General features: G+C 42.3%; 1 protein-coding gene across 5 annotated transcripts in view; it reads right to left on the bottom strand.

Moving 5' to 3' along the window:
* Nucleotides 1–12,456, bottom strand: part of pcnx1 (pecanex 1) — a 303,868-nt gene that overhangs the window by 87,178 nt on the left and 204,234 nt on the right. For 4 of the 5 annotated variants that reach the window (XM_068039551.1, XM_068039549.1, XM_068039553.1 and 1 more), the window contains 4 exons: nucleotides 2,648–2,705; nucleotides 1,523–1,737; nucleotides 493–646; nucleotides 360–392 (listed from right to left, as the gene is read on the bottom strand). In XM_068039551.1, coding sequence (XP_067895652.1) covers nucleotides 360–392; nucleotides 493–646; nucleotides 1,523–1,737; nucleotides 2,648–2,705 — 460 coding nt within the window. The remainder of the gene's footprint in view (nucleotides 1–359; nucleotides 393–492; nucleotides 647–1,522; nucleotides 1,738–2,647; nucleotides 2,706–12,456) is intronic. The other variant, XM_068039550.1, reaches the window with a different exon arrangement.

The raw sequence follows: 12,456 nt of genomic DNA, 5'->3' as shown, positions 1-12,456 counted from the left end.
GGGCAAGTTTTCATTGGTTCAGTGATTTCAACGTGATTGCATTCCAGGAGGACTTCAACTGCACATCCTACAGGGAAGCATAGAATTACTGACAGCAACTTCTAGTTTCCGCATTTACTCGTGCATTGGGGACTCCAGAAGTTGCTGGTTGCTGTCAGTGCCAGAAGAGTAATGACAACGAGCGCTGACGGTTTCATCGTCATTACTACTGCAAAATCTAGGCCAATGCACTACTGGGTACAGTTGCCTATCATGATATTTTTCTCACTAAAAGACCGTCATTGAAATGAAAACTTTTTCATCACTGGGGAAATGAAATAAAATGTGTGCTTGTCAAAGAGCAAATTATTAAAACTTACATGTCTTGGAGAGGAAGAATCCGGTTGCACGCTCTATTAAAATAAAATGCAGACATTGTAATTAATTTATTAGTTTGTTAGTATTTTGTCATGTAATGTGTAGTAATATTCTGTAACGATAAACAACCCATACCTTCAGAAGTGAATACTGGCAGCTGGCAATAACCAGGCAAAACTGGAAGACCCAAATGTCTTTAAAGAACCCATCTATTAACAAAACAGATCCAAGGAAGGCAACTAGAATTGCCAAAACAATGGCCAAAACATTCTCCATAATTTCTCGATTCCTAGGAGCAGATCGGAAACATATTATTACTCCAGTATGCAATTCCAAGATTCCACCATAGATTGCCCACAGAGGGTGGACCACCCTCCCCCAACATCCCCAAGCCCGCAGGGAGTACGCCTCATTTTACAAGGCGTCCTCCCCGCGTGGTAGAGGCACCCCTCCCCCCTCCAACCCGCCGCTGGTTAGATCCCAGCGACAGCAGGAAGAGGCCCTTAAGTGGCCGCTAATAGGCCACTTAAGAGCCTCAATTAGCCTTTGGGCGGAAACGCTGCCATTGGCCTATCCCACCCCCAGTAAAATCACATGGTGCTGGGCAACAACAGGCCCTCCACACCCCCCACCACCACCCATCGCTATTCTATGGGCACCCCTGCCTCCGACCCTGCCTAAGAGGGGCCCATAAAATCCAGCCCATTAAGTTGGACACTGATTGGGGCACTCACTGCAAATGGTTTTAATGTCCCTTGTCTCAGGACAGTTTAAAAAAAAGTCAGACAGATCACATTATTCATTTCCTCCCATATCCAATCATACATGGTAGAAAGTGCCTATGTGCAGATACCTGGTGAGAACAATATTGCAGAACTGTAATGCCCTTCAGGGTTGAATAGTTTGTTGGTGCTCACTATTTAAGTTTACACATAAAGAATGGACAATCAAGACACTGGCAACCAGAGACATGTCAGCACCAATGGAACTTTGTACCAGGAGGTGGTGACATAAAGTACAGAAAATTGGAGGTGAAAAAAAAAATCAAGCCTTATTTCGTGCCAAATTTTTAGTTCAGCTACCACAGTACAGTGGAGCACAGAAGTCCTATGTGGCACGAAGTAAATCTGTGCCTATTTTACCTCAAGTAATTATCACCTCTTACCTGTCAAACAAAGCTAACAGAGTTAGGCGGTCAAAGTTCACTCCTATCCATATCTTGGGAAGGATCCAGAACCTGTAGTAATGTTTGATTTTCTGGGACTCCTCTTGAGGCTGGATGTGATCTTGTAGGTCTGGGCTGAGATCGGTGTCCTGTTGCTCCAGGAGATCAGGATCAATTGTCAACAACCTGTTCAGTCGAATCTGTGGAAGAGTCAACTGTAACTGGGTTAGGTCAAAGCTGCACTTAAAACATTCTAGTTTGTAGGTTACACCATATATTTGAAGAAAATCTGTATAATTATTTACTAGCTTATTCTTTTGTGACAAACTGATGTGTTCTAGCAAGTGAATTTGTGAGTTTAACACTAAATGAGCACATCTCCAAGACAAACTGGATGCTCAACACCAGGAAGCTTTAAAAAAAACCAGGCGTTTGGATATTTTCTAATTACTACTCTTAACCTTACTATTTATTTGAAAATAAAAGTTTTTTTTTCTCTGTTAACCTCCAGTCTGTAGTGTTACAGCTGCCATTCTGAAGAGTATTTGGTGATCAAATGGAGAATTACATTAGATTCAGTGAGTTGTAACTGTTAACCAGGACAGACAACTTGCGTATTTACAGTAGTCAGAAATTATAATTAGGTCTAGTCAAAGCAGTGTGTTTTTGCACAGTTTAATGTTCCAGTAGGGTTTACTGTCTGAACAATAAGGCCTCTCCATGCCATTATATTAAGTGGTAATGGAAAATCAGAATACAATGCACATTTGAGATCTCCAACACACACCATCATTACGTCACTGGTACAGACCTTTCACTTGGATGGGCAAAGGTTACTGAGTACCCAGAAACACCCTCTGCCCTGCAATTCAATAAACAACATCTCTCCGGATCAGGTAATTAGTAAAACCACAAATGCAACAAAGCAAAAAATGTGTCTTCTGAAGGATTTGATTCAAAACTTCAGTTTGTCTGTTTTCCACAAATTGGCGAGATTGCAATATTTTTGCAACATTTCCTTTTCCTGCAGCAAATCTGTACCATATATTTCAAATAGTATCCAAAAAGTAACAGTAACACCACCATGTATTCTTTTTGCAGACACAGCAGCAACTAAATACTTACTAAATCATGTGGATAAAATCGAACTGAGGTAGAGCTTGATAGATGGGAATCTGTGTCCCTGTAAGGGAAGAAATAAAACTGTATTGTTTGTGAAAAGTATAGATTTTACTTGTTTTGTGACTGGGTGAGGGAATATCATAGTTGTTTTTCATTTAAATTTTTTAAAAAATCTTTTGGTGCAGGGAGGGCGAGGTGGGGTGCAGGGAGGGCGAGGTGGGGTGCAGGGAGAGAGAAGGGGCATAGACAGAAGGAGGACAAGGAGAGGGAGAGAGGGGGCACAGAGAGAGAGAGAGAGAGAGAAAAAGGGGCAGGCAGGGGAGAGGGTCAGGACGCAGAGAGGGGGAACACAGAGAGGGTGGGGGAGAGAGAGAGAGAGAAGGGACAGACAGGGGAGAGAGTCAGGACCCACAGAGAGGAGGGACACAGACAGGGAGGGTGTGGCGGGTGGGGTGGGGGGGGGAAGAGAGAGAGAGAGGGAGAGAGAGCAATCAAGATCACTCCTGACAGATGGACATCTATTCGGAATACTCCTTATCGCTACAAGTGTACGGGGAAACATGGATTACTGGCGCAAGCAAAAAAATGCCCAGTATTTCACTAAACCATGTCAAACATAGCGACGAGAAAGTAAGTTAATAAATTAGTCTTATTTAAAACTTGACAAAAATGCACACTTGTTTTGATTAAAACTAAGATAAATTTTAATGTCGTTAACTTTCTGAAATTGTCTCACCAGCCCCCTATAGAAGACAAAAATTGTAATGTGGCACTCCCATGCGATAAGGTTGGACACCCCTGCTTCAAGCCTTTTACCTTGTGTTTTAAAATAGCCTAGCAGCTAGATTATTTTAAAACACAAGTTTAAAGGTTGTGTTATATAAATTCAATAGCAAAAGTCACTGAGGGAATGTCTCCATTTCTGCACTCTGGCACTCATTGCTTTCACCTGGGACGCAAGCTCAGTGACATGTTGAAAGTTGCTGGACTTTTACTTCAACTTAAATGTCACAATTCGCTGCAGTGTTCCAGAACCTGAATTGAGGGGAAAACAGGCAAGAAAATCCAAGGAATATCCAGAATCAGCAGTGTAAGATCCGCATGAATATAACAACACGGTGTCATGGGGTTGGGCATACTGGTAAAAATGGGATGCTGCTGACCTATATACAATAGTTTGTAAATACAATGTAACAGATAGCTTTAATAAACCTTAATCTATGATGAACTGTCTACAATTCCTTAACTAAATCTGCACTGCATTTGCAGTTTTATAAACGTCAGGGAAAACATAGTAACAATTTATGATGTTTCAATGACCATATTAGAAACAGTCATTAACTGATTTTTGTTTACTGCAAATTGGATTGAAGGACAAGTTTTACAAGTGTGTCAAAGATCAGCAACTGCATTATCCATAGTTACTATCAATTTTGAGGGCAGATAACCGGAGTGGAAAATGTCATTTGAAAGTTGCCTGTATTATTACGACCGAGGTGGGAGGAGGGCACTGTCTCTTCTAATTCCACTTCTCTACAGATCACAATATATACCTAGTTACTGAGACGATCAATCATATACTCTACTCCTTAACCCAGAATAAAATACACCAACCATGTTTCTTCAATGTACAACACAATTATCAGTTTATTGTAAAACAAGACTTATGCAGTCCTGAAACAAAGCATTAACACACGGACTGAAATATAAAAGTTCCCTTTTACCTTAGCTCCTCACACACACATGTACACACAGGTTAACTGAAAAATAGAGATTTTCTCTACAGAGCTCTTTTACAAAAAAAAACACCAAAAAAAGGAATACTTGTTAATTCTTAAAGAGAAAAAGAGAAGATATGGAAGGATGTCAGTTGCCCCTTTTGGTTCGGCATCCGGGTATATGGAGACGGATCACTGGGATCTTTTCTGGAGCAGTTTGTTCTGGAGATGTCGAGAAGTAGTCTGGTAGGCTTTCTAGGACAATTGTGGCATCAGGGGTTTCAGTTATCTCACTCTGGATTCGCATGTTTTTCAAAGAGGTAGAGAAAGAGGAGATGTCACACTGGATTGCTCCGGGTCTCTTAGAGATGTGCAAGAAAGATAAGCTGGGTGTTTCTCCCTTGGCAGTTTGATCTCCAACTGCTTTTCAACACAGTCCACACCCTAACTTAACCAAAACAATATCTCAGAAGTGAAACCAACTCCTCCTTCATAAATCTTGACATGTCACTTCACTGTAAACATCTCCCCCAAGTCACCAAGGTTTATGCTGTTTATTGAGCTTAAGCCAATTGAAAGCCGGTTAAGCTTTGTTTTCAAACAAGACCTCTCAGTGACCCTTGTTAAAAAAAAAACACATCCATGGAGTCTTTTCAGGTTTCCCAAATAAACCAATGTCCATGATTCTAAAATACCAACCTCAAAAAAAACTTTAAAAATAGAAGCACTTTCATAACAGTATTATATAATTACAGTATGTTAAAAGTGCACCTTTGCTAAAAGGTAACAGATTTAGCTTGAACATAAACTGGTTAGTCTGGAGTATAATCTTATAGATCGTAGCTAAATATTTTGTAACTGAATAATACATGCAGGAACAACCGCTCAACTTTTTGCAGAAAAGCCTTTTGTTAATAATTATCTTGTCAGAGCTGAATCAGAATCAACAGTGATAGACTGAGATGTAGACATAAGTGAATCTAAGAGAATCACTTTAATTCGAAGAACTGAAGGGCACTCTTGATTTGTAATTGTGTTTATCTAATTTGGTGAACAAATAACATTTTGTCCTTGAGAGATTCTGTTGTTTCTGTATTTTAGAATTCAGGACCTAGTTTTGCCGTTTGTCAAGATGAATAAGCCAGTCTTGACGACTGACCGTTACTCTCTCTCTGCCCCATCCTGTCCCACTCTGCTTTTTCTGTTTTACATGACTCTTCAGAAGTACTATCTGTTTCACCCTATAAAATTCTCCGGATTTGGAGATCATTGCCCTTTTGTTGGCTGCCCTGACTTCAGCTACATATTATAAGCAAGTGGAGAAGCTAAACAAACAGAGACCATCACGGATTAAATTGTCTTGTGACAACAGCAGTGTGAGAAATAGTCCGTCTTCCTCTTGCTGATTTTTCTACTGCCTCACTTCAATGACAACAGCAATCCTCTCCTTGAGTTCATGGTTTATTGGATGAATTTGCACTCCTGACACAGTGTAAATCCACAGAGGTCATCTGATAAGGTCCATCTACCACCCCGTGATATGATGCAGCTAGCTCTATTCTGTCAACAAAAGTAATCTGCACTGGCATTGCATACTATTTTGCTTGCTGGCTAGCTTATACAGTTATGCTGCTCTCCATTGATGTTTATATGCTTAGCAACTTTATTTATAGGAGAAATGTGTTTTAAATCCAACTGTATTTTGAAGGTATTAGAATGGCTATACTCTTTATATACAGATTAATTGACCCACGTGTGTCTGAGTCAATAATTTTGTCAAATGTCCAAGGTGCAACATGTCAGTGCCTATCCCTGGTTAGGGCCAAACCAGAGCTTTATAAAGGTTAGGCATAACTTCCTTGCTTTTGTACTCTACGCCTCTATCCATAAAGCCAAAAATCCCATATGCTTTGCTGACCACTCTCTCAATATATCCTGTCACCTTCAAAGGTCCTTCTGTTCCTGCACACTCTTTAAAACTGTGCTATTAAGTCTAGATTGCCTCACCCTATCCCGTCTGCCAAAATGCATCACCTCACATTTCTCTGTATTAAATTCCATCTGTCACTTGTCTGCCCATTCTGCTAGTCCATGCCCTGTCGCAGGCAGTTCACCCTCACTGTTTGCCACTCCTTCAAGTTTGGTATCATTGGCAAATTTTGAAATTCTACTCTGTATTCCAAGATCCAAGTCATTTATATGTAACCAAAAAGTAGCAGTCCTAGCACTGACTCTTGGGGAACACCACTGTCTACCATCCTCCAGTCTGAAAAAAACATTTACCACGACTTGCTGTTTTCTGTCTTTAAGCCAATTTTTTTATTCAAATGGACAATGACCCTCCTATTCCATGAGCCTCAATTATCCAGCCTTTTATGTGGTACTTTATCAAACGCATTCTTAAAATCTACATAGACAACATGCATGCATTCCCTTCATCAACCTCCTCTGTTACTTCATCAAAAAATTCAATCAGATTAGACAAGCATGATCTGTCTTTTACAAATCTGCACTTGCTATCCCTAATTAACTCAAACCTCTCAAATCTGTTGGTTTTTTCCCTGATTATTGCTTCTGAAACCTTACCCACCTCTGATGTTAAATTAATTGGCCTATAGTTGCTAGGACTGTCCTTACACTTTGTCTTGAATAATGGTGTCACATTGCCACCCTCAATCCTCTGGCACCTTGCCCAATGTTCGGGAAGATTGGAAGATTCTTTCGCTATCTCCATGCCCACTTCCGTTAGTAACCTGGGATGCAAACCATCCAGACCAGGTGGATTATCTATCCTAAGCATAGCCAGCCTTTCCAGTACCTTTTCCCTCTCAATTATTAAAGAATTGAAAGGAAGAGTTGCATATCTAAGTTTGCAGATAACACTAAATTTGGAGGCACATTCGTTTGTATGGGCAGTGGGGGGGGGGGGGGGGGGTGAAGGGGAGAGGGCGAAGGTTAAAAAGGGACATAGACAAACTAAGCGAGTGGGAAAAACTATGGCAGAGTGAGTTTATTGCAAGGAAGTGCGATAACATCCACTTGGGATTTGATTTAAATCTTAATAGTAAAAGGCTAGGAACAACAGAGGAGCAAAGAAATTGGGTATAGACACAAATTATTAAAAGCAAGTTGTCTTGCTAGGCCCCCACCTGCCAGGAATGAGGCACATTAATTTTGTCATGAACATTGATTTTAAACTGTTGCTGGAGTGAGAAAATAACTTGTTAAACAGATCAGCCGTGGCTGAAAAAGACATTTGCATATTAATAGACAGTGCTTGGAAAGACAAAGGACCATTCCCTGGCACATTCAACCCACAATGGACCATGATCCCCAGGTATTGTGCGAAAGAGGAGCATTCCAGAGACTGCTAAGGTGATACAATCCAGGACTGGTTAGACCAGCTCGTCACATGACTAACTGGCTGCTCCAGGGTCTTTTGAGCTAGCCACAGAGTTCAAACTCAGAAAGACTGTTTGCTCCTGGACTGAGATAATCTCTCCTGTCTGCGCCCATCTCTTTCTCAAAAGCCTCTGAATCCACTTAAGACCAAGAGAGAAAAGTCTCCTACAGCGAACAAGATTTAAGAAGAATACTGGGCCCCAACGAAAAACAAGATGTACCTACAAGCAAGGACTCTACAGTGAGCTCGAAAAAGCATAACAAAAGCTCTTCAAACCTTTCCACTTTATTTTTCTTCTGCTCTTTTCTGTCTCTATTTCCAGGTGTCTGTCTCTATGCATGCTAGCATGGGCGCATTGTGTTATCCATAGGCGTCAACCGAATTAAAGTTTAAGTTTAATAAATTTCAACTTTTCTTCTTTAAACCTAAGAAAGCCTGTTTGTATTGGTTTCTTTGCCTTATAATTGGAAAGCGGTGAACAAGGATTCACCAAGGGGGAGCTAAAAACACGGTGTGTTGAAAATTAAACCCGGTTACGGTAAGACCAGGTGAAGGCTGAAAGGGAACCCTAGACCTCTTTCTCACTTGGTCATAACAGAAATTTGGGTGCTAGCATCCGAAAGTGATCCACAGATAAACGAGAGATAATGGAAGGGGGAAGCCAAATTGTTCCCAATCAAAAAAGAGCAAGATTTCAATATAGGTTTTCTTGTGGTTGTGTGATTGAATATTAACATGTCTGCAACTGAAGCTAGTAGCTCCCCAAGCCAGGGTGAAGTAATTGGGATAAGTTAAAAGCACCGTCTATGGAGGAGTTGAGGAAAATGGCTGAGCAGTGTGGGATCACTGTCCATGTCTAGGCTAGAACGGCTGAACTCCTAAGACTAGTGGCTAACCATTTTTCCCTTGAATCTGAAGAAGCAGAAACGGGTTTAGAAGTAGACTTCAACATGGCATTGTTCGCAAATATACAATTGGAACAGAGGAAACTTGAATTTGAGGAAAGGGAAAAAGAGAGAGGCAGGAGAGGGAGAAAGAAAGAGCCTTCCAGAAGGAATGTGAAGAAAAAGAGAGAGGAGAGAGAGAGAGAAAGCGGAGAGAGGAGAGGGAAAGAGAAAGAACCTTACAGAAAGAAAGCGGAGAGAGAGAGTTGAAGGGGCTTGAGTTAACTAGGGGGCAACAGAGTAACCCCAGTGAAAGCATGGCCAATATAGAGGAGCGTAATTCAGGGCTGGGTACAGAATTGTTAAAACTAGCTCAACTAATTCCAAAATTCATTGAGGAAGATGTAGAAGTGTTTTTTGTGTCCTTTGAGAAACTGGCAAGGCAGCTGAAATGGCCAGCTGAGACCTGGCCTCTTGTACTACAAATCAAGCTAACTGGAAAAGCCCATGAGGTTTATTCCCTGTTGCCAGATAAGAGTTCATCAAATTATGAAATGACAAAGAATACTATCCATGAGGCATATGAATTAGTACCCGAAGCCTATCGCCAAAAGTTTAGAACCCTCAAGAACCAAGCTAATCAAACTTATCTGGAGTTTCAAAGTAGCAAGCAGCTGGCTTTTGACCAGTGGTTGAGGGCTCTTAAATTACAGCTCAGCTATGAGAATCTCAGAGAAGTAATTCTGTTACAGGAATTTACCACTCTCTCCCACTCTCCATAAGGACACATGGAGAGGAGCAGTGGGTTCAGCCAGCCCGGTAAGCGGCCGTTCTGGCCACCGAGTTCGCTTTAATGTATAAGTCGGTTTCCCGGGGAGACCCTTTGCTAGTCACCCCCACAAATCCGAAAAGGACCAAGGGTGGGAAGGTGGTAGGAGCCCAAGCAGTCCTAAGAGAGAAAGAAAAGCAGGAGACACAGAGGGTCCTCCTCTAGCCAAAAAGGAAGGTGCTAGGAGCAGGAGCGAGACCCAGAGACCTGTGTGCTTCCATTGTAATAACATAGGGCATTTAAAAGCTGACTGCTGGAAACTAAAGGGAAATCCAGTAGGGTTTATCAAGGCACATCCGCTCAGTGAAGAAGTGAACCTGATGGAAAGCACAGAAGAACAAGCTGTGGCTTTAAATGCAGTAAGAGTGAGACCCAGGAAGCTAACGGTTGCAAGTACAGAAAAATGTAGTAGGATTCCGGAGGGTTATCACGGTTTTGTGTCTGAAGGGAAAGTAACCCTATACCCCTCGAGTGGGGCAAGCAAGCCCATCGTAATTCTCAGGAACACTGGGGCCACTAGATCCTTTTTACTGGGAAAAGGCCTGACCTTTCCCCCAGAGAGTGCAGTGAACACCAGAATGGTGGTGAATGGTATTGGAGGGCAGTGTAAGAAGGGTGCACCTGGAGTGCGACCTAGTTTCAGGACCGGTGACCGGAGGGATTGTCCCTAGTTTGCCTGTGGACGCTGAAGGTAGTAGCCTCCCCCAGTAGTAAAAGAAAGACCGCAGGTCAGAGGGACAGGGCCATGGCAGGAGTCGGACTGCTGCAGTTTCCCTGAATGTGTTGTGGATCAGGCCATGATCAAACCAGCTCCCCCAGAGGAGACTGAATTAGCACTGCAGCAGATGACCAGGTCTGTCTGTCCGAGACTTTCTTTGGAAAGTTAGGAGACCCAGAGAATGAATTAAATGGATTTTCCCTAGCTGAGGTTCAGCGAGCCGACCCAGTATTGTGAGAGTTAGCACAGGCTGCCCAGTCTGAAAGTGAAGCAGAGGGAGTCCCTGATTGCTACTATTTAAAGAATGAGGTACTGATGAGGAAATGGCATTCTCCTCACAGACCTGAGAGGTATGTACAGTAGTTCACCAGTTAGTGGTGCTGCACAAAAATATTAAGAAGGCCCCACAAGACTCCAGTGATTGTACATGCTGGTATATGAAAGACTAAAGCCCACATAAGACAGCAGTTTGATTAGCCAAAACTCCACAAAGATGTGGTGGAGTACTGCAGGAGTTGCCACATGTGCCAGGTTGAGGGGAAACCCCAACCTACAGTGAAACCTGCACCCCTAAGTCCTGTACCGCTGTTAAAAGGATTCTCCAACAGAGGGCTGGTGATCTGTAAGGGATCCCCGCCAAGAAATAAAGAGGACAGGCAGGCACAAGGCTGGCAAAAGTTTAGAAAGGGAAGGGGAAAAAGTCATCAAGAGTGCAGTGTTACGACCAGGTCAGAAAGAGGTCTAAGGTTCCCTTTCAGCCTTCACCTGGTCTTACTGTAACAGGGTTTTATTTTTAAACACACTGTGTTTTTAGCTTCCCCTTGGTGAATCCTCGTGCAGTGCTTTCCAATTATAAGGTAAAGAAATGAGCACAAACAGGCTTTCTTAGTTTTAAGGAAGGAAGGTGAAATTTTATTAAACTTAAACTCTAATTCAGTTGGCACCTACGGATACATGATGCACCCAAGCCAGCATGCATACGCGATACACACATGCAAATAGAGACAGAAAAGAGAAGAAAAATTGAAGTGGAAAGGTTTGAGGCAATATCTGAAGAGTTGTTGTTACGGTTCTTCAAGTTCACTGTTGGGTCCTTTTGTAGGTAGATCTTGCTTTTAGTCTGAGCCCAGTATTCTTCTTAAGTCTTGTTCACTGTAGGAGACTTTTCTCTCTCAGGGTTCATGTGTCTTCAGTAGGTTTTTGGAGTTCCGTGAGAAAGAGATGGGGGCAGACAAGGAAGGTTGTGGTGTGTCCACCACGAGAGGTCTTTACAATCCAGCAGCAAACAGCTTTCCGCAGACTCTCAGTTCAAAACTCTGCAACAGCCAGTTAGTCATGTGACTAACTGGTCTGACCACGTCGGCTTGTGGACTGAATTGGAGCAAGGAATAGCTCCTTTGTCTACAAGCACTGTCTGTTAATATGTAAATGTTTTTTTTTCAGTCAAGGTCTGGCAATTCTTGTAACAGGCCTTCTCTTCTTCCCAGCAACAATTTGAAATTTAATGTCCATGTGGCGAAATTAATATGCCTCATTCTTGGCAGGTGAAGATCTGCATGACTACAGGTTAAAGGAAGTCCGGGAGGAATACCAGATGAAAACCCTTACTGTTCGATCAGCTAACCCCGGAAAATGTGAAAGGTTAGACCCCACATCTTCCTGCATAAATGCAGATACTAGTAGCACCCCACCAAAGTTGCTAACAGCATTTATAGAAACCTGCAGTGACAAAGAAAAACCTCTAGGGGGGACAGAAACCGTGAAAGTGATGTCTCATCTAATTGGAGTGCCACAGGGGAGTGCAGTAGAGCCTGCACAAACACCTGCAGGCAGGAGTGTCCCAGAGGACTAAGGGGAGATTCGCAAAGAATCCATCCACACAGTCAGAAAAAAAGCAAACCACCCCTAAAGTCAAAAGCCTTTGCATGACTCAACAAAGCATTGAAAGAGAGTTCAGAATAGACCCGCCCATGAAAAAAAATTCCAACTTAGGGCTACTTAAACCTAACCATCTCAAAGACCCTAAGCAGCCATGGATATGGGCAAACTGAAGAAAAACATCCCCAAAAATACCACATGTTTACTGGGATCCCAAAATGGGGGTAGGGTAGTTTTAATAAGTTTTAGGATTTATGAATGAATGTGAATGAATGAGAGAGATGGATGGGTGTTTTTCCCCTGTATCTTATAGTTTCTCTCGACCCTTTTAATGAAATGCGCTTCTTTCAAATCGCATTTCATTCTTCTGGGTGTAGAGGCG

The sequence above is a fragment of the Heterodontus francisci genome, chromosome 9 (assembly GCF_036365525.1).
Source record: "Heterodontus francisci isolate sHetFra1 chromosome 9, sHetFra1.hap1, whole genome shotgun sequence".
In the NCBI taxonomy this organism is placed as follows: Eukaryota; Metazoa; Chordata; class Chondrichthyes; order Heterodontiformes; family Heterodontidae; genus Heterodontus; species Heterodontus francisci.
The sequence above is the reverse complement of the archived record's forward strand: the minus strand, read 5'-3'. Positions and strand labels throughout refer to the sequence as shown.